The sequence below is a fragment of the Oncorhynchus keta genome, chromosome 32 (assembly GCF_023373465.1).
Source record: "Oncorhynchus keta strain PuntledgeMale-10-30-2019 chromosome 32, Oket_V2, whole genome shotgun sequence".
Taxonomy (NCBI): Eukaryota; Metazoa; Chordata; class Actinopteri; order Salmoniformes; family Salmonidae; genus Oncorhynchus; species Oncorhynchus keta.
In genome coordinates this window covers 12111818-12134954 of record NC_068452.1, presented here as the reverse complement: position 1 = coordinate 12134954, position 23137 = coordinate 12111818, and the positions used below count along the sequence as shown (strand labels likewise).

The window sequence follows — 23137 nt, the reverse complement described above, 5'->3', positions numbered from 1 at the left end:
TTATTTTTGGTTCTGCTGGGAGTATGTTTGGAGAGCTGCTTTGGAGCTGTGGAGAGTCCATGAAAAAGCATATAGATTGGTTGCCGTGAGTACCTAAGAATTTCTTATGGATTTTGTGAATAGATGAAAATATGATGAATTGTACGTGTGTACAATGATTACTAGAGATTTGATAAAGTAATACTGGGAATATAATTAGATACAATTTAAACAACAATATGTAGATTAACGTAGGTTTTGAGTTGGTATCTTTTAACTTAATGGATAATTTGATTAAGATGAGGTTTAAGCATTATTAAACAGTCTACAAAGTCTGGGCAGTTGTCTCAGAAACTGATGGGAGTGTGTCCACTTTAAGGTAAATTACCCTAAGGATGAAACTATAAAACGCTTATTGGACTTTTCCCGTCCGGGTACTCCATTTTAAATAAAACTGCCCGGCGAACAAAGTAACTTAACAACATAAGTGATTCTCTGAAATTTTTGTGAAATTTAAGGGGAATTAAAAAATTAGCTCTAGCAGAGGCCCAAGTCCCATGGGGACGTCCTCGAGGGCGTGGATTTTTCTCCCCATCAAAGGCCAGCGGGATTTGACTCTCATGGTGAAATGGATTTCCGCCGATGTGCAGTGAAGGAGTGAAGAGCGGTGAAATCTGTGTCAACAAAAGTAAGAAAAGATTAATACACATACAATTAACAAAGAACATAACAAATGTTCAGCTGTAGTTTTATATAAGCGTGCACACCTCTGTTTATGAATAAACAGATGATTGGTGCATAGGCATACCTTGTCACGGACATAAAGGCCACTCGGGTCCTGAAGAGGTAGGACAAGAGCAGGATCGCTGCTGTGGTCTCCAGTCCTAGTAAAGCAATGATCTTACTACACTTGCTAATTTTATTACAAAATACATTAGAGAAAGGGAAGGAATAAGAGCAAATACCTCTTCTGTATTGTCCTTCAGGGACTGTCAAAATAGCAGGATGATGTCCTCACCCCTGCCTCGCCTCTCTACCTCTGCTAGTCCTTGAATTATATTTTTGTCTATATCCATTCCATGGACTTGATTAATTTATGAGAAGATCTGAAAAGATAAATTTGCACACATTTGTATGCTAATAGATTTCAGTTTGTATTGACTGCTATGCAGATTAAATGTACACTTCAAATGCAGCTGTCCTACAACATATCTGTCTGTACCTTCTTGATCCCAATTGCATTGTCCATGTTCTGTCCTATAAGAATTTCAAAGGAAGATAAAATGTGTCAAAGTATAGTCTTAAAAGCATTAAAACAAATATATATACAATTTAATGCAAAATAGAAGAACATATTGGAGAAAGAGCTAGTCTAGACACTGTATTAATACCATTATGCATTTGAATCCAATCTCCAGCTACCATCTAATCTAATTTCCCTCCACAAGGGGGCATCCATGTAACGTTTCCAAAATGGGATAGTATTGTACATGTAATGTTTCCAAAATTGGATAGTATTGTCCATGTAACGTTTCCAAAATAGGATAGTATTGTACATGTAACGTTATGCCCCCTTGTGAGTTAATAGTATTGCATGCTGTAGCAGGCTATATAAAGAGGAAGACCTCCATTGACGATTCAGTTCGTTGTAACATCTCGTCTGGACATGTCACCGTCCTTAACGTTAGTTAGTTCATTCTCACAAAAGTGAGACCTGCTCTAGATTGGAAACTTACGTTAATGAGCGTAAAGCCATTTTCGCTTCATGGAAACGATATACAATATATAGGATAGAATATAGTTGAGGGAAATAATCCAAACCTCGTTGTGCCTAGTTAGGACATAACGTTATCTAGCTAGATAATGGTACTTTACTGTAGCTCATACAACGCCGACAGTCAAACCCGACTTTCTAATATTTACGGTAATTAACTATAGTAACGTTACGGAAGATATTCACAGAAAACCATAATTGTCTTCGTTATTAATTTTTTTGTGTGTTTTATTATTATTTATATATAGATTTCGAAACATATTCAGAGCCAAACATCAACCCAATTGAACCTTTTTAACTTGTTGTCGCATCCAAACTTGTCACCATCGTTTTCAGTTGTAATTGCGAAGTTCCCGGAAAAAGTCCAACAATAACGGAGGTTCCTCGATGAACCCACCTTCTAACAACTTCTTTGAAGAACCTTTTGTGGCTGTTTTTAATTGACCAAGAACCCTACGGTTCTTAGGGGATCTGAGAACAACTCCAGTTGAACCCTTCATTTTTAGAGTTGTCGTCGGATCTATTTACTCTCAGATTCAAAACATGATGATTAGCATCAACGATCAAGTCAGCTGCTGCTGCTCCAATACAGTATGAGGTGAGACGTGAACTGACCTTGAATCATAATAATTAAGTTTATAAAAATGAATTAGTGAAACTGTTAAAAAATAGTATATGGCATATTAAATATATTACTCTATTGTTATCATATAGAAACATCATGGAATATTGGACATCATATTAGCATTAACATACATTATTGTTTAATTCAATTTCACATAATAAGGATATTTCATATTTTTTCATATCAGAAGTCAGAACCTGCTATGTAAAAGAGACAGAGGAATGCACAATGGTCAATGCTATCCGGGATCCTTGGGACATCCCTACCCTAAACCCTACCTTAACCCTTTTAAATGTCAACCTCAACGGGCTAGGGACGTCCCAAGGATGTATCGCTACCTGAAAATACATGATCTAAGTGATTTATAGTTGTTATTCAGCAGTCATAAAGCATTATTTACTTTAATGAACTACTAAAATAGTGATTTTGTCAAGACAGCAGCTCTACACTTTATTGACTGACTGATCCATTCATCCTTCCATCCCTCCTCAGCCTTCCTCTCCTCTGAAGACCCAGTGAGGGTGGAGCTCAGTCAGAGAGCTGTTGAGGGACTGGTTAGGAAGAGCACTTCTATAGCCAGAGAGGTGAGAGGTCACATGGTTTAGATGCAAAATATTTATGTCCCCTTAGCGGTTCATCACGTCAGCAAGAGGAAATATGTTTCATCATCTATGTTTATTTACATTAGTGCAAATGTTCCACTGATATTGGTGTAATTTCTCACCCCTTCTGGCTCTATGAAAGTTAATTTTCCCTCAGACACACATTTGTTCTTTGATATTATGAAGGTAATTTGTGTCACATGTACTTTTCCCCACTCATTCACCCCATCTCTTTATATTGAATCTCTTTTATATTGAATATTTATATTCAGTGGCCTGACTGCATCCAGACTGTCATAGGCCCATCCTGGTAGATCTGAACCTAATGCAGCCTAGAGTGATCGGATGACAGAAGTCACATTTAGGTGCCAGGTGTAACTGAGGCCATATATGCTCCATATCCATTACTTTGAGTGTTTTTATATATAATGACTGAATGTGTTTATTTCTGTGTTGCAGGGGCAGTCAAGAAATGGAACGGCAAGGTCACAGAACATGACATAAGCAGAGCTGTGGGAGACCACCTCGAGCCCCTGGTAGAGCCGGGGGTGGTGTTTACCACTCCACCAGAACTTCAGCAGGCTTGATCTGTTTGATCCATTTGTTTTTCTGTTTTCAGTTGTTGAATCCTTTGATATGGGATTGATACGGATTGTCATACTAAGAGGGACCAAGAGTCTTGCGATTGGTCGGTCATTGGGTTCATATATCTCCCTCACTAACCTTAAGCATCAGCGGAAAGAGCAGCTTACCGATCATTGCACCTGTACACAGCCCATCTGTACATAGCCACACCCAACTACCTCATCCCTGTATTGTTATTTATTGTTGCTCCTTTGCACCCCTACATTCATCTTCTGCACATCTATCACGCCAGTGTTTAATTGCTAAATTTAAATTATTTCGCCACTATGGCCTATTTATTGCCTTTCCTCCTTACTCCATTTGCACACACTGTATATAGATTTTTTCTGTTGTGTCATTGACTGTACTTTTGTTTATCCCATGTGTTGTTTTTTTCACACTGCTTTGCTTTATCTTGGCATGGTCGCAGTTGTAAATTAGAACTTGTTCTCAACTGGCCACCTGGTAAAGGTGAAATAAAAAATACAATTTTGTTGAAATCAAATCAAGCTTTCTTTATACAGCACATTTCAGGCATGAATGCAACAATGGCTTTATTTTCATTGTTTGTTCCTGTAAACATATTTAGTACACAACAGAAGACTAACAATTGAAAGACTAATGAACATAAATATTAATCGGATGCAATATCCAACCCAAAATTTAAGCTCGTTTTTTTAGGAAGGGTTCTGAAAGAAACTGAGGGTGCCCACTGAAAATTGACTAGTAACAACAACTGGGACCTAAAAGACACCCACCGTGAGACCCACTAAATCTGCCCAAGAAGAGGCAAACAAAAGAAAAACCCACACCAAACTTAAAGACAGGAAGCAAACCTTAAAGGTGTTGACTGGAGCACTGGGCCAGACACTCTTAAATACAACCTGGACCAGCTCAGGTGAAACACCTTCCCACTAACGAGATGGACAAGCCAGCACAGGTGTAACACATACTGACTAAGGAGGTGACACCAATCAGTGCATCCTACCTGCTAACACGCTTGACGTGCTAAAGTCCAAACTCAAAACACAAATGGGAAAAACCAAAGCCTGTAAAATCTTCACCCTTAAGACAAATATATCCTATATTATTGTTGGACAAGTTTGCTCACCAACAGAAAACAACTTCCATTTCACATTATAATCAACTACAATGCTTCACCTTCACCAATATAGACATGGTGTCTGCTGGCTGTCAACAATTGAAGACAGGAAAAAAATATTTCTAAATAATAATACACAATCGTATTATTTTTCTCTAAATTCTCTTTGTAGAATCTAAAAAATCACTAGCTTCAGGGGATAGTCCACTTTTTATTTAACTAGGCAAGTCAGTTAAGAACAACTTCTTATCGACAATGACGGCCTAGGAACAGTGGGTTAACTGCCTTGTTCAGGAGCTGAACAACATATTTTTACCTTGTCAGCTCGGGGATTCGATCCAGCAAACTTTTGGTTATTGGCCCAACGCTCTAACCACTTGGCTACTGAAATTACGTTGGTTTAAAGTCATTTAAAAAATGACCCGAAAATACATATTTTCAACTAGAACCAAACAAATATTGGACGTTGGGCATCGTCTTCTTTTCAATTACATTTCGGTGGAATAGCCCCCATGTCAAAACACAGTTAACGTGTCTAAATTAATAACCAATATATAGAAAGAGTTTGATATCTTAAACCTAAACATAAAATGTGCTATGTACACAAACTGCCACAATAATGTTCACACTGCTATGCTTTATCTTGGCCAGGTCGCAGTTGTAAATGAGAACGTGTTCTCAACTAGCCTACCTGGTTAAATAAAGGTGAAATAAAATTTTAAAAAAATCAGATATCTATTATCAGAGTATCTCTTCCCACATTGATTACAGCTATGAGGTTTTTCTCCTGTGTGTGTGTTCTCTTTGGTGTCTAGTCCGCACACTAGCTATAGTAAAACTCTTCCCACATTGAGCACAGCTATAAGGTTTCTCTCCTGTGTGTGTTCTCTGGTGGTATATCAGGCTGCTTGGCCGAGTAAAACTCTTCCCACATTGGTTACAGCTAAAAGGTTTCTCTCCGGTGTGTGTTCTCTGGTGTACAACAAGATAGCTAGAACAAGTAAAAATCTTCCCACATTCATCACAGCTATACGATTTCTTTCCTGTGTGTATTCTCTGGTGTGATATCAGGTTTCTTACCTGAGGAAAACTCTTCCCACATTGATCACATCTATAAGGGTTTCCTCTTGTGTGTGTTCTCTGGTGTGATATCAGGCAGGTTGACAGAGTAAAACTCTTCCCACAGTAAGAGCAGCAGTAAGGTTTCTCTCCTGTGTGATTTCTCAGGTGTATTTTAAGTTCTGATGAAGATTTTAAACATTTCCCACAATCTGAACAGCAGTGAGATCTGTTCCTTGTGGATCTGCGCAGGTGTTTCTTGATGTGTTCTGATGTGGAGAGACTCTTCTCTGCCCTGTCAGCATCATGATGTTGTTGAGGCTCCCCAGAGGATACACAGTAATTCTGTCTTTCTCCTGTGTGAACAACAAAGTCAGACAGATGGTTAAACCTGTTAGGTTAGGGGGCAGCATTGTCACTTTTTGATGAATTGCGTGCCCAAACTGAACTGCCTCCTACTCTGTCCCAGATGCTAATATATGCATATTATTAGCATTGGATAGAAAATAAACTGAAGTTTCTAAAACTATTTGAATGATGTCTGTGAGTATAACAGAACTCATATGGCAAGCAAAAACCTGAGAGGAAATCCACACAGGAAGTGAGAAGTCGAATTTCAAAACAGAGCCTATTTAAATTCCTGATAGTTATGGATGTGCATGCACTTCCCAGGGCTTCCACTAGATGTCACCGTCTTTATAGTTTAATCTTAAAACTAGGATCTAAAGGAGGGGCTCATGAGACCCCTTTTAGTGAGTGGTCTGGCAGACCTCAGTCTCATTAAGCGCGCTCCCGAGAGAGTATGTTCTCGTTCCAGGTCTTTTATTCAGACAATGAAATTCTCTGGTTGGAACCTTATTGATGATATATGTTAAAAACATCCTCAAGATTGATTGTTTTGACTTGTTTCTACGACCTGAATGGAACTTTTTGAGTTTTTGTCATGGAGGAAATGGTCGCGCCTCCATGAAGATGGATTACTGGGCTGAACACGCGAACAACAAGTGGCTATTTGGACATAAATGATGGGTTTTATGGAACTTTATGGAACAAATCAGTCATTTATTGTCGAACTGGGATTCCTGGGAGTGCCTTCTGATGAAGATCATCAAAGGTAAGTGAATATTTAGTGTTTTTTCTAACTAATGTTGACTCCAAGATGGCGGAATTGTCTAATTGCTTATAATCAGGTAATGAGCGCCGTTCTCAGAATATGCTTCTTCCGTAAAGTTTTTTGAAATCTGGCACAGCGGTTGCATAGAGGATCAGTCCATCTTTAATTATGTGAATAACACTTGCATCTATCAAAGGTTAGGGATTCATTTTATCTATATATCTGCTTTTTGTGACTCATATCTTTGGCTGGAAAATGGCTGTGTGTGTTTTTGTGACTTGACTCTGACCTAACATAATCAATCATATGTTGTGCTTTCGCTGTAAATAATTTTAGAAATCGGACACCATGGGTAGATTAACAAGATGTTTATCTTTCATTTGCTGTATTGGAATTGTTCATGTGTGAAAGTTACATTTTTTATTTTTTTTGTTTTACCTCTTGCTCCTACCTGGCACGCAGGCGTCCCATCTCTGGAAATGCAAATGCGCTACGCTAAATGCTAATAGTATTAGTTAAAACTCAAACGTTCATTAAAATACACATGCAGGGTATTGAATTAAAGCTACACTCGTTGTGAATCCAGGCAACAAGTCAGATTTTTAAAATGCTTTTCGGCGAAAGCATGAGAAGCTATTATCTGATAGCATGTAACACCCCAAAAGACCCGCAGGGGACGTAAACAAAATAATTAGCATAGTCGTCGCTACACAATCCGCACAAATAAAATATAAAACATTCATTACCTTTGACCATCTTCTTTGTTGGCACTCCTAGATGTCCCATAATCACTATTGGGTCTTTTTTTCCGATTAAATCGGTCCATATATAGCCTAGATATCGATCTATGAAGACTGTGTGATAAACGGAAAAAAATAGCGTTTCATAACGTAACGTCATTTTTTAAAATTCAAAAAGTCGACGATAAACTTTCACAAAACACTTCGAAATACTTTTGTAATGCAACTTTAGGTATTATTAAACGTTAATAAGCGATCAAATTGATCACGAGGCGAAGTATACTCTTTAGCTGTCCGTCTGGAAAAAATGTCTGTGTAACTCTCAACCAAAATATCCGGTCGGAGACCGGAGGGAATCGATTCCCTTGATTCGGTTTGACCAAGAATCAAAGCTGAATCAAATGACAAGACTCTAGACATCGTCTGGAAGCTGTAGGCACTGAAACCTCGGCCTCATGTAATTCGGTTCACTTTGAACAATTCCTGGAAGTGGCGCAAGGATATTTATTTCCATTTTCAGTGATCAGATTTTCTTGCACTTTTCGATGAAACACACGTTCTGTTATAGTCACAGCCGTGATTTAACCAGTTTTATAAACGTCTGAGTGTTTCCTATCCACACATACTAATCATATGCATATACTATATTCCTGGCCTGAGTAGCAGGGCGCTGAAATGTTGCGTGATTTTTAACAGAATGTTCGAAAAAGTAGAGGGTCGACTGAAGAGGTTAATGAATTTTGCCTTTTCAGCGGAATGTTGTGGTGGGGTTCCGCTCGCGGAACACTTGGCCTCGACAGGTTAAAGGCCCACAACAGCGAAAATCCACTGTAAAAGTGATGCCAACAGCGTAGCCATGATGTTGTACAACAATTGACGCCTGTAATGAATGTAAAGATTATTTGACATTTGTCTTAATTGACATTTGTCTTAAAATGAGCAAGAATAGTCATATTGTCTTGTTTTCACATTAATAGTAACATATAAGATTGTAGACTAGAAATAAGTTATTCATGTTGTTGAAACTCTAAGCAGTGAGCCAGATGACTTTTGGTTTCCAATATAGGCCCCTTTCTGTGTTTGCTAAAATTGCGACATGAGGGTGATAAACACACAATTTGATTGCAGAAACACCTCGCTGCTAATGAGGAAACCGATAGATATGGATGTAGTATATCTGCCTGCAACAAAAACGGTGAGTAAAGACTTTAGTTTTTCACAATGTATTCTGAATTTGAATGGGGGAAAACTCAGGGGAGTAACCTCCATTTCCAGGTTGCTTATTAGTGCATTTCACACTACTTTGGATTATAATTGTAAGGCTCGTTTGAATATCCTGCTCAATATAATGTTTGCGTCATCATCGCAAATCAACCGCTTCGTACTTAAAAAAAAAAAACTTCAACCAGTAAAATGCTCTTTGGCTAGTTTTTCCATCAGCCTGACAATGAGGGATTGTACATGGTTTGCCAAATTGGCCCATAACGTCACCTAACAACAAATAAAGGAAAATAGCTGTGCGTGTTGTACAATAGCCTATCCACCAAGGAACAGTTCTCTACACATTATGACCAAAGTTGGGATGTTGGATCCAACATGGAGCATGGCATATCTGTCTTTACCAGAGTAATGAATGAAGAAGCACTTTGGTTGTTGTTGCATGTCGTGATGTTTGTCATGTGACTGTCATTCAGAAAATGATTTCCTGGATCAGCTGATGATAGTTGAACATGTGACTAAAATAAAGTTAGGATATTTTTTTTCACCTTTATTTAACCAGGTAGGCAAGTTGAGAACAAGTTCTCATTTTCAAATGCGACCTGGCGAAGATCAAGCAAAGCAGTGTGACAAAAACAACACAGAGTTACACGTGGGATAAACAAGCAAACAGTCAATAACACAATAGAAAAATGTATATAGTGTGTGCAAATGGAGTACGGAGGTAAGGCAAAAAAATAGGCCATAGCAGCGCAGTAATTACAATTTAGCAAATTAACACCGTAGAGATAGATGTGTAGATGATGATGTGCAAGTAGAAATACTAGTGTGTAAAAGAGAAAAAAAAAAAAAAAACATGGGGATGAGGTAGGCAGTTGGATGGACTGTTTACAGATGGGCTATTTACAGATGGGCTGTGTACAGCTGCAGCAATCGATAAACTGCTCAGATAGCTGGTGCTTAAAGTTAGTGAGGGAGATATAAGTCTCCAACTTCAGCGATTTTTGCAATTCTTTCCAGTCATTGGCAGCAGAGAACTGGAAGGAAAGGCAGCAAAAGTAGGTGTTGGTTTTTGGGGTGACCAGTGAGATATACCTCCTGGAGCGCGTGCTATGGGTGGGTGTTGCTATGGTTACCAATGAGCTGAGTTAAGGCGGAGCTTTACCTAGCAAAGACATATAGATGACCTGGAGCCAGTGGGTTTGGCGACGAATATGTAGCGAGGGCCAGCCGACAAGAGCATACAGGTCGCAATGGTGGGTGTTATATGGGGCTTTAGTGACAAAACGGATGGCACTGTGATAGACTGCATCCAGTTTGCTGAGTTGAGTATTGGAGGATATTTTGTCAATGACATTGCCGAAGTTAAGGATCAGTAGGCTAGTCAGTTTTACGATAATAATACAGTGATTGACAGAGTCGAAAGGCTTGGCCAGGTCAATGAAGACGGCTGCACAGTACTGACTTTTATAGATGGCGGTTATGATATCGTTTAGTACCTTGAGAGTGGCTGAGGTGCACCCGTGACCAGCTCGTAAACCGGATTGCACAGCGGAGACGGATTCAGACGGATTCAAAATGGTCAGTGATCTGTTTGTTAACTTGGCTTTCGAAGACTTTAGAAAGGCAGGGCAGGATGGAAATAGGTCTGTAACAGTTTGGGTCTAGAGAGTCACCCCTTTTGAAGGGGGGGATGACCACAGCAGCTTTCCAATCTTTATGAATCTCGCACGATACGAAAGAGAGGTTGAACAGACTAGTAATAGGGGTTGCCACAATGGCGGCAGATCATTTTAGAAAGAGAGGGTCCAGATTATTTAGCCCAGCTGATTTGTTCGGGTCCAGGTTTGCAACACTTTCAGAACATCAGCTATCTGGAATTGAGTGAAGGAGAAGCTGGGGAGGCTTGGGCAAGTAGCTGCAGTGGGTGGGGAGCTGTTGGCCGGGGTTGGGGAGCTGTTGGCCGGGGTTGGGGTAGCCAGGAGGAAAGCATGGGACAGCCGTAGAGAAATGCTTATTGAAATTTCGATTATCGTGGAGTTATCGGTGGTGACAGTGTTTCCTAGCCTCAGAGTAGTGGGCGGGAGTAGAAGGTACTCTTATTCTCCATGGACTTTACAGTGTCCCAAAACTTTTTGGAGTTAGAGCTAAAGGATGCAAAGCTAGCCTTTGCTTTCCTAACTGACTGTGTGTATTGGTTCCTGACTTCTCTGAAAAGATGCATATCCCGGGGACTATACGATGCTAGCGCAGTACACCACAGTATGTTTTTGTTCTGATCGAGGGAAGTCAGGTCTGGAGTGAACCAAGGGGTAACAACGGGTAAGACAGTTAATCAGCTAAGACAACAACAGCTAAGACAACAACAGGTAAAATGGCAATGAATGGGCAGAGAGGGTCAGTTAACTACACATAGGGCCTGAGTTCGAGTCTGTGGCCGACAGATAATCAAAATGGAGACCCGTGATTAATGAACAATCCAGCAGGCATCAGCTATATAGCCAAGTGATCATAGGGTCCCAATGAACAGAAATATATGAACCAGGGAAGCCGTTAGGTAGTCATTACTACGCTAGCCGAAAGATGCGCCTGGCTCGAGGCTAACTGGTGATAGCTTCGGGACAAGGGCGTCACCGACGTTCTGCAAAGGCCGGTTGAGGGCACATCAGACAAGTCGTGATGGATCGGCGGGGCTCCGTGTTGACAAAGGGTGCAGGAGAATTGGCAAAAGAGGTATTGTACCTGGAGTAATTTTGTTTGCTTGCCGGGAGATGCACCTGGTTCGAGGTTAACTGGTGCTAGCTTCGGGACAAGGGCGTTAGCCACTATGGCCACTCCGGTGCAAAGATCCAGAGCGTACAGCAGGAATCCGTTGATGTATTGGCTTCTAGTCACCTTAGTGAAGAGTCTGGGAGGCATCAGCTGTGTAGTCGAGTGATCATAGGGTCCACTGAGCAGGCTGGGAGATGGGCCTGGCTCAAGGCTAGCTTCGAGGCTTTGACACTCGGTGGCAGATAGCTAGCTGCAATTATCCGGTGTATTGGTCCAGAGCGAGAATACAGCAAGAATACGGTGATGTGGTGGAGAAAAACATTCCAATGTGCTCATGGTTGACATTGCTCTGTGCAGACTGGCAGGTATTATCCAGGCTAAAAGTGGCTGGTGTCTGAGCTAAAAAGGTAAAGGTCACTAGCAGTGGCTAACAATGACTAAATAGCTAGTAGCTAATTCGCTGGTTAGCTTCTGATGGCTAGCTGCTGATGGAGGTTCTAGCTATAAGGTCTAAAAACACTAGCAGATCCGTATCACATTGGGTGAGGCGGGTTGCCGGAAGGTATATTTAATTTAAAACATGAAAAGATTGAAATATTTTGCAATATATACAAAAAAGACGGAAAAACAACAACATTTACAACAGCAAACACGTCATACTGCTACGCCATCTTGGATTGCAAGATGACAGTTAAAAAAACATTGGATATAGCAAACTCTGAAATGATTTAGTATTTCTGTGCCGATGAAAACTGTTTTCCCAGCGCAACATAAGGAGCAACTAAATGATACATAGTTCGAGTGCATTTCAGAATGGAAATAAACTGTCCGACAGCAAGATCCCGTATTTAAGTTGAAGTTCATCACATGACAAGCGTAATGCTATGACTATAACTACTGTTCCCTGAAGGAGGAAAACTAGGTACAACATGCTATTAAATTCACACCTCGCAGGAAGCCCGCCTTCCGCTGGTGATGAGCATGAGGCTCGGGTTTATTCCTTAAATTTAATACCGCTCTACACCGACCCAGGAAGGGGCGGGGCCAAACCGGTTTTGCACCTCATTTCTCTCCTTCAGGGAACAGTAATTATAGTGTTAGGTTCTATTTTTTCAGAGTAAATAACTCACAGACACTAGAGAAGCTTAACCAAGTTCAAATCTTCCCAAAGGGTCGTTACAGCCATAGTTCAGACAAATGTATATTCCACACTTTGGACACTCCTTCTCTCCAATCCTAACATCTTCTGGGTCGACAGGAAGAGGGTAACAGGATACTAAACCCTTATTACTCCCTTCAGGGGATCTGACCTGACCTCAACCCTTCCTTCGCCTAATCCACAGATGTCCATCCACTTCCCTTATAGCAATCCTGTGATCTCCTCCCGTCCACCCAGCACATTCCACAGCCACTATGTCTTTCTACAAATCTCACTCCTTTATATACTCTGCGCCTGATCTATCATGTCTTTAATATCTCAATGTTCAAAGTTTAGCCCGAATTCAAAAGTCATAAAGTTACACTCCTTTTCAGTCGGTCAACTTCTGTAAAACATACTATGGGAAAATAAAATAATTCCCGATGCCGACCTAAATGGATACTAAATTAAACAGCACCTGGCAGACCACCCAGACCTTACTTCACAAGATGTCAATTTATGAATTGTATTTTGTTTGAAACACTCCTGTCAATGTTGAATAAGGACACACACCCAATTACGCATATAGAAGTAGGACTAGTCTACCTGGTCTGAGGGCAAATGTAGGCCTATAAATGTGCCCATTTGGGGATGTCTGATAGTATTTCTGATTGTCGTAACGCACCACCACTAATGAGTTCTGGAGCTTCTCAAAGTAATGCTTTATTCACCTCAAACAGTAAGTAAACAAAGTCTAATCAGAATTAATTACAAATGGATTTCTAGATCAACTTGACAGAACATGAAGGAATAATGAATATTCGACTGAAGATCGCCTATTGGATGACATCACGACGTCCCATCAAGCCAACTCCTTGAAGGCCTTACTATGACATCACTCACTCCTTCTAGTTTGCAGTTGTCTATAAATACACTATTTTGCTCAAAACATTTATTTGTTTGTTATTATTTGTTTCCCTTTAATGTGTTTATACTTTACTGTATTTATATATCACTTTTCAACAAGAAAAGTTTTTTTTTTAACCACTGGACGACGTCATGAACAACTCCGACAGTACAAAAACATATTTAAGTGTAGAACGCCCTTTTAGAAATCACATAATAGATTAACAACTGCAGAGTTTGTGTCCCTGTTTTACAAGATAGTACTCACTATCTGCCAGCAGCATACCACCCTGCATACCACTGCTGGCTTGCTTCTGAATCTAAGCAGGGTTGGTCCTGGTCAGTTCCTGGATGGGAGACCAGATGCTGCTGGAAGTGGTGTTGGAGGGTCAGTAGGGAGGCACTGTTTCCTCTGGTCTAAAAATATATCCCAATGCCCCAGGGGAGACTACCCTCTGTAGGGTGCTGTCTTTCGGATGGGACATTAAATGGGTGTCCTGACTCTCTGAGGTCACTAAGGGATCCCATGGCACTTATTGTGGGAGTAGGGGTGTTAACCCCGGTGTCCTGGCTAAATTCCCAATCTGGACCTCAAACCATCACGGTCATCTAATAATCCCCAGTTTACAATTGGCTCATCTCTCCCCTGTAACTATTCTCCAGGTCGTTGCTGCAAATGAGAACGTGTTCTCAGTCAACTTACCTCGTAAAATAAAGGATAAATAAAAACTGTATTTACTGGTGTTACTCAGATCAATGTCCCTGTTTTATAAGATAACTTACTGTATTTACTGGTGTTAATCAGTTCTCCAGTCCTCTCTTCTTCCTCCTCCTCTAATGTGACAGTAATCTCCCCCTCTTCATCCTTCATTCCCAAAACCTCTTCATCTTTCACTTCATCCTCCACTCCAAAAACCGAATATTCCTCTTCTTTCACAGTAACATCTTCGAACTCTTTCACTCTGAAGGCGTCTTTCTCTTCTTCTTTCACGGTAACAGCCTCACCCTCTACTTGTTTTTGTATTGTAACAGCCTCTTCTCCCTCCTCCTCTTTCACGAGAGCTTCTTTCTCAGTCCAGCAGACCTCCTCTTCTTCAGCAGGAGAGTAGTTGAGTGAGCTCATGGTCGGAGATGTTAGCTAGTTAGCATTAGCGACTAGACTAGTGCTTACTTAACCAGCCAGCAATTTGACTTATAATTTAAATATTAAACTAAATGGGGTAGCTCGTTGTTTCCACATAAGTATGTTTAAATCATAGTGGCAAATAAACCAGTAAATTGTCTAAAGAACTTGAATGTTCCGACTTTGTTGTCCAGCTAACTACCGAGGTGGCTGCAGTTGTTGAAGAAGCGTTCCGTCCACTAGATTTTACGTCACAGTAGAAACATCGCCTGAAAGACACATTTCGCATCGGCTGTCTGGAGGGAGGAAACGCAGTTGAGGGATTTAAAAAAAAAAAAAAAATTCTTCAATTCATTTTAATATTATAAAGCAGTTTAGGGAAACGTTTTTTCATCTCCATTAAATAAGAATATTATATCAACACGTACAAAGAGCAACAATAGTTTTTACGATAATTTAAAACTAACTCTAAATCTACTCCATATGTGTATTACTGATTCATTCAAATAACTAGATATCAAAGTAAGCACCTAGTTATTGATACCCTTGATAAAGATGAGCAAAAATGACGATAAAATAAATAAACTTTACTTTACCCACTACCAGGATATTTTTGCCCAAAACCTGGTTACCTCTCTGCTAGGAGGCTGAAACTCGACCATAAGTGGATCTTCCAGCAAGACACATCAACACACACGAAGAAACGGTTAATTGGGCACAAAATCAACATTTTCAACGGCCATCTCAGTCTTCGGACTTCAACTCCATTGAAAACCTATGGTTTGAATTGAACAGGGCAGTCCATAAGCACTGTATGGAGGAACGGTCTAAGATCCCACCCAATGTGTTCTCTAATCTCATAAAACATTTCAATGTCGTTATCCTCCCAAGGGGAGGGTGCTAGAGTATTGAAAACATGGGTGGCAATAATTCAGACCCCTACCTTTTGAGAATTACATGTTAAACTAAATATCTTTCTCTGAGCAATTGTATCAGTATAAAACAATATAATTTCCCTTTATTTGTTGGTGAAACAATACATCATGTAGATGTATATAATGAACAGACTAGGTCCATACTGCTCCTACATGGTGTAACAATACATCATGTAGATGTATATAATGAACAGACTAGGTTCTATCCTATTCTACTGTATCTTAGTCTGCATTACTCATCTCATAAGTATGTACTGTATTCTATTATACTGTATCTGTCTATGCCACTCTGACATCGCTCCTCCATATATTTATATATTCTTATTCCATTACTAAGATGTGTGTATTATGTATTTGTTGTGAAATTGTTAAATATCACTGCACTGTTGGAGCTAGGAACCCAAGCATTTAGTTAGATATTACTGCACTGTTGGAGCTAGGAACACAAGCATTTCGCCACACCCACAATAACATATGTGACAAATAACATTTGATTTAATTTATTATGAAGGTCACTTGTGTAAAATGTACTTTTCCCCACTCATCTTTTGACATTGCATTTTAAATATTCAGTGGCCTGGCTGCTTCCAGACTATGTCAAAGACCCATCCTGGTTGATCTGAACCTAATGCAGCTTGGAGTGATCTGATGACAGAAGTCACATTTAGTTGCCAGGTTTAACTGAGGCCATAGATGCTCCATATCCATTACTTTGAGTGTTCTATATAACATGACTAAATGTGTTTCTGTGTTGCAGGAGCAGTCAAGAAATGGAACATGACATAAACAGAGCTGTGGGAGACCACCTCAAGTCCCTGGTAGAGCCGTGGGTGGTGTTTACCACTCCTTCAGCAGGCTGGAAAAGTGGGATTGATACTATTTTTCATACTAAAATGGACCAAGAGTCTGTTGATTGGTCAGTCATTGGGATAATTTGTTTTGCAATATGTTCAAATCAAGCTTTATTTATACAGCACATTTCAGACAAGGATGCAACAATGGCTTCACAGGAAAAAAAAAGAAAATAAACAGAAATATTTAGTACACAAACATAAGAGGATAAAAAAAACTAATAACTTAAAGACTAATGAGCATCCTAAGGAAATGCCATTGATTAAAATGTTAAAATATCCAACCCAAAATATAAGCTTCTTTTTTTAGGATGGGCTCTATAGGGGTATCCAATGAAAGTTCACTAGTAAAAACAACTGGGACCTAAAAGACACCCACCATGAGACCCACTAAATCTGCCCAAGAAAAGGAAAACAAAAGAAAAACCCACTCCAAACTTAAAGACAGGAAGTAAACCAAAAAGGTGGTTAAAATAATTTATTTACAATCAATACCATTCACACTTTACAAAATCATATCTCTCATTCATTCTTAATTAATTCTATTTACAAAAATATCAAACAAAAACAAACCTCAGGGGAGCATCGTCCCTCCCCGTCATACCTAACCAATACCTAACCCTTTCCCTATCTCCCCTTCCCTAATCTATCCCCTTACCAAACTCACTCTAACACTCCCAGCCCTAAACCCCCTTTCCACCTCTCCCGTGCCGCATGCTTCCCCCACTTCCTCTCCTCCCTCTTCATCCTCCCCCTCAAATCACCTTCCACCCTTCTCACTATCCCTTCCACCCCCCAATCTCTCCCTGTCTTGACTAAATTCTTCCTGGCTTCCCACAGTCCCTTTTTAAAGAGACTCATGAGAAGCCAGAGCCGAAACCTATTCCTATCCATTCCCTTTGCTCTCCCTACGCCTCTCTCTAGCCTAGCCCATGTCAAAACAAAATCACTCCTAACCACACCTAGCATCACCCGTGCCCTAGCCCAGACTAGTCCGGCAAAGGCACAGTCCCAGAAGGCATGGCGCACAGTCTCCTCCCTGCCACAAGAGGATCTTGGACAGGTGGGGGATTGCACCAAACTATACCGGTACAAGATGGAAAGTACCGGCAAACGCTTATGAAGGCTCAACCAATTCAGGTCCTTGAGCCCATTGTCCAGGCCCCGCGCCTGCACTCCCTCCCAGACCACTGAAGAGATACCCGCTACGGGCGCAGGACTCTCTGCCTGCCTGACCTCCTCGTACAGGTGCCTGTGGTCTAAACCTACTCGGGCAACTTCAACCTCGGGGTGCGCACGCAGCCACTTGGCCGCATGACCAAAGTGCCACGGCAGCTGTTCCGCCCGAGGACCTGCGTTAGACCACACCATTACGCTTCTCGCCTGGTACGAGAAGAACACCCGCAGGAGGTAACCGGACGGGTGTATCACTGGCTGAGCAAGCTCCGCTAACAAGAAAGAAACAAAAATTGAGTCCAGCTTGAGGGGGAAAAGTGGTACCCCCTACCTCCCTCCCCTATGGGACAGATCATGCGTGCCCTGGCGACCCACTCGCACCTGCCACTCCACATAAACTGAAACACAAGCCTCACTAGAGGCCTCCTCAGACAAGCCGGCAATGGGTAGATGTACACCAAATACAAAAGAGACGGCAACACATCCACCTTTAGGACCAGGACTTTGCCCATAAAAGAGAAATACCTAGCCTTCCACATTGCTAGCTTCCTCTGTACCACTGCGATACGCATGTTCCAGTTTAGCGTCGCTGCGCCGGAGGTCTCAAAATGAACCCTGAGAATCCTCAGGGCCCCTTCACAGAGAGATAACCCCCCAGGCACATCCGTTCTACCGCGCCATCTTCCGAAAAACTTGACGGAAGACTTTGCATGGTTCAGAACTGCTCCCGACGCTCGGGTGAAATCCCCAAAGATGGCAAGGGACCTTGTCAGGCACGAGTCCTTGCACAACAGCAAGGAAGTGTCGTCGGCGTACTGCGTCATCTTAACACGCAGCCCACCACTTCCAGGGATCAACAAGCCTTCCACCCCTGTGTCTGCCCTAATGGCAGCCCCCAGAGGCTCCATGTACAGAACGAAGAGGAGAGGCGAGAGTGGGCATCCCTGCCTGACCCCAGACGAGAGGTCAAAACGTCACCTAAGTGACTATTTACACTAACTCGACACCCCGCTCCGACATATAAAGTACGGATCCATCCTATAAACTTCTCCCCAAATCCTAATCTACCTAACACCCTGAATAGAAAAGATCTATTCACGCGATCAAAAGCTTTCGCCTGATCTAGCGCTGCTACCATTAAAGGCAGCCCTCTATCTTCAACCCAAGCGATGGAATCCCTGATCAACTGTAGGTTCCATCTTATAGAGCGGCCCTCTACCCCACACGTCTGCTCCTCGTGGACGACGTAGGGAAGGGCTGTGCGCAACCGGTCTGCTAAAACCTTTGCAAGAATCTTGTAATCTACGCACAGCATGGTCAAAGGCCGCCAGTTGCCAAGGTCAGTTGCTTCCCCCTTCTTATAAAGAAGTGACAGCACACCAACATCCATTGATCCCCCCGGGCCCCCCGTCTCAAGGATGGCCTTCAAGACTTCGAGAACCACTGGTCCAAGTATACCCCATAACTTGAGGTAAAACTCAGCCGGCAGCCCATCCATCCCAGGCACCTTCCCTTTTCCCATCCTCCTAAGAGCGCTCTCAACCTCTTCTAGTGAGATCTGGGCCTCCATCACGTCTCTAATGTCCTCTGGCAACCGCCGGGACAAGTGTTCTAAAAACACGTTTCCCTGCTCTACATCTATTTCCCTTTCCTTAAATAAACCTTGGAAATGATCAGTTGTCACCCTGACCATTTCCTCTGGTTTACTTACTATACTACCATTTTCTTCCCTAACTCCATGCATTACCTTCCTACTCTGCCTGGCCCTAACCGACTTAAAGAACATAGCGGAACAAGTCTCATTATGTTCTAGAAAGCCACTATGCGCACGCTCCAGGAAAGCTTGAGCCTTCTGCTCCTGCAGCTCCCTGAGCTGCGCCTTTAGGGCTGCGAATCTCTCCCAGTCAATCGACCCGCCGAGGTTGCCTGCCTCGTACTAGAGTTCAATTAACCTTTGGATACGATCCACCTCCCTCCTTTCCTCCCTTTTTTTCCTTCTACAATATCCTATTATAAAAGCCCTTATCCTCCCCTTAACTAAATCCCACCACTCTAACACCCCCTCACACATGGACCGGAGGCCGTCAAGCCTCCGAAAGAAACAAAAAAATGCGTCAACGAAAGCCTGCTCCTCCAGTATATCCCGATCAAACTTCCAGTACCCCCTACCGAAGAGGCAGACAGGCAACCCCACCTGCAGGAACACCCCGTCGTGATCCGTGAAGAAAACAGGCAACAGCCGCCCAGACAACTGACCCAAAGACCTGGATACAAAAATGTAGTCGAGCCTCCGCGCAACCCCCCTGGAGTTGCGCCATGTAGGACCGACCATTGCCGGAGTAGTGTGCAGGCCACCATCAACCAGACCATGGCAAGCCATTAGCCCAGAGATGGCACCTGCACTGCTATCACCGCCTACCCCTAAATCTATATTAAAGTCTCCTCCTATCACCAAGTGCCTGTTTGTAACACACAGGGGCGCCAGACAGTCCACCATCTCCCTCCTGTCTGCCGCCACCTGTGGCCCATACACCCCAATTAACCTATATCTAGCTTCTCTAAACTTAACATCTATCCCCAAAACTCTAACCTGCATTATTACAAAAGTGTTCTCTATTTTAACCTCTCTATGCCCACACAAAATCCCTACTCCTGTTGAGTGCACCCCTCCTATGCCCCAAAAAGATTCCCCCTTATCCCACTCCCTCTTAAATCTACACACATCCCCACCATCCCTCAGGTGAACCTCCTGTAAAAAACAGAAATCAAACCCCACACCCTCTAAATAACAAAAAACCGCCCTCCTTTTAACATTATTCCTTAACCCCCTAACATTTAGACTAAAAAAAGAAACACAACTATTCATTTAATTATTAACAACAAATAAAAATAAAAAAAAACAAAGAAAAAACAGGAGACTCACCCGATGCTCCCATGGTCCATCTCCACCGGCGGGGACGTCCTCTCCTCTCCTGACGCCCCCCCGTCCTCCATCCCAACCCATGACCCAGGCAGTGTGTTGGTCCTCCCTCCCCACCCACCACCCCCCCCTCCTTGTTTGCCTCGGGGCTGCATGTAGGGGACCCCATCCCCTCAAACAGGAGTTGGGATCCCTCTAGCAAACAGCCCACCGACCCCTCACTGGAGTCATCCACTAAAATGCAAGGGGCTGAGGCAAACCGGGAGGACAAATTACCCTCCCCCCCGCCACTCTCTTAGCCCCCCCCTCCACACCCCCCTCCCTCCCTCCCTCCCCCTCTTCATCCCTTTCTTCTTTGGTGAAGGAGGTAGCGGGGAGACACAACGTCCCATCCCCGCTAAATCCTCCACCAACTCCCTAATTTCGACCTCGAGGAAGCCTGGCAGGCTGTCCCCCCACTCCTTTCCCCCATCTCCCCCTCCCACCCCCTCCCTCCGTCCCCGTCACTGTCACCACTCCCTCTTCCACTCCTTCTCGCACCACTGTCCCACTCTCCCTCTTCTCCGCTCCTTCCTGTTCTTCCGCCTTCTTTTTCTTCTCTCCTTCTTTTTCCTTCTTTCCATCTTCACTCCTCTTTCTTTTCGCCTCTTCCTTCTTCCCTTCTTCGTCCTTCTCCGTCCTTTCCCCTGTGCCATCCGTACAATCCGCACGCGTCCTTTCTTTTCTCCCCCCATCCCCCCCCAGCTGCAGACGCGTATGACCTGTGACGAGCCAGGCAATCACGCCACAGGTGTTCTCGGGAGCCACACCCGTGGCAAGCCTTGGGCTCGTCACACTCCCTGGCCTCGTGCTCTTCCGACCCACAAAAGCGACACTTCTTGTTGCTGCACGAGGCCAGGGTATGGCCGTAGGCCATACAACGCCTGCAGAACGGGGGCTGACGTGCATAGTAGAGTGTTCCCCTGTCAGCCCCCAGGAGAACATCGCCGGAGGATGGAGGTAGCCATCCACACTCTTCGGGGACTCCTGAGTAACGCCTGGAAGCCTCTCTTCCCATTCCAGAAACCCAGGGAGTCCCTGAGGTACCTCGCTGAAGAGACATTGTCCATGTACCTCCCCAGAAAGGCCCTCACTTCTTCGTCCTTCACGTGCGGATTGTACATGGTTACGGTGACCACCCTGAAGTTGTTTCTTGCCAGGCTGGTCACCGTGTAATGACACAGGGGACCTTCTTTCCTTTCCGTCACCGTCTTCATAATCTCATTGTGTTTTTCTTCCAAATATAGGGTTACATCAAACCCCTTCTCCATTGGGTTCCCCTGAAGGCAGAGAACATCTCTAACCTTCAATTTTAGGTGCCCCATTAGGATGTTCCTCCCGAAGGATTCTCTCCCCCAAGGCTCCATCTCTTTTCCCCGCCAAGAAAAGCGCACCGTGTTGGCCAGTCCAATCCCCGGAACCGACGGTCCAGATGTACTTTGCGCCATCTCCTCACGGGCGATTGGCGCACCTGTCCCACCACCTCAAACTTTTTACAGGAATCAAATCAAAAAAGAAAAACCAAAAAGTAGAGCAACTAAAGGTGTTGACTCTCCACATCTATCAAGACAACTAGAGCACTGGGCCAGACACTCTTAAATAGAACCTGGACCAGCTCAGTGAAACACCTTCCCACTAACGAGATGGACAAGCCAGCACAGGTGTAACACATACTGAATAACGAGGTGACACCAATCGGTGCGTCCTACGTGCTAACGAGCTATACGTGCTGGAAAAACCAAAGCCTGTAACACCTTCCCCCTTAAGACAACAAATATATCCTATATTTGTGTTGCACAAGTTTGCTCACCACCAGAAAACAACTTCCATTTTACATTATAATCAACTACAATGCTTCACCTTCTCCAATATAAACAGTGTCTACTGGCTATCAACAATTAAAAACAAGAAAAACACATATTTCTAAATAACAATATACAAACGTATCTTTTCTCATTTTTCTTTCTATAGAATCCTAAAACTCACTAGCTTCTAGAACTCTGGTCCCCTTGGAACGAGCCCAAACAAAACTCATCTCCAAAACGGAAAAACATGCAGTCAAAATCAATTGTGATCCATGGCAACTCACTGACTAAACGCAAACATTTTTGACTGCCCACCCTTGAGACGATCAGCAACCAAGTTGTCCTAAACACGGACATGTCGGATTTCAAGAGGAAACTCCTGCAATATCCGTAGTAACTTTCCACCTCACTGTGGAGCTTCTCTCTCGTTTCAGAGTTCACTCAATAGGCATGCTGCTGGATCGGGGCCCAGTCCCCAATGTCAAGCATTTGGGTTGGCACATCTGAGGATGAATCTTGATATTCTGAAAGAAGGGTAACAACGTCAATATAATTATATCTAAAAGCAGGGCAACATTGTCAATATAACTGTACCCAAAAATGGTCAGCTGGTTGCATGAATAATGATTACTAAA

General features: G+C 42.8%; 1 protein-coding gene and 1 pseudogene across 1 annotated transcript; one reads left to right on the top strand and one right to left on the bottom strand.

The window, feature by feature from the left end:
• Positions 1-23137, top strand: part of LOC127914383 (zinc finger protein 180-like) — a 184517-nt pseudogene that overhangs the window by 3852 nt on the left and 157528 nt on the right.
• On the bottom strand, positions 3447-15027 carry LOC118365120 (zinc finger protein 271-like). Its single transcript, XM_035747078.2, has 2 exons — positions 14437-15027; positions 3447-6121 (listed from the first exon to the last, which is right to left on the bottom strand). The coding sequence occupies exons 1-2, from the start codon at positions 14774-14776 to the stop codon at positions 5478-5480; spliced, it is 984 nt and encodes a 327-aa protein (XP_035602971.1). The 5' UTR covers positions 14777-15027; the 3' UTR covers positions 3447-5477.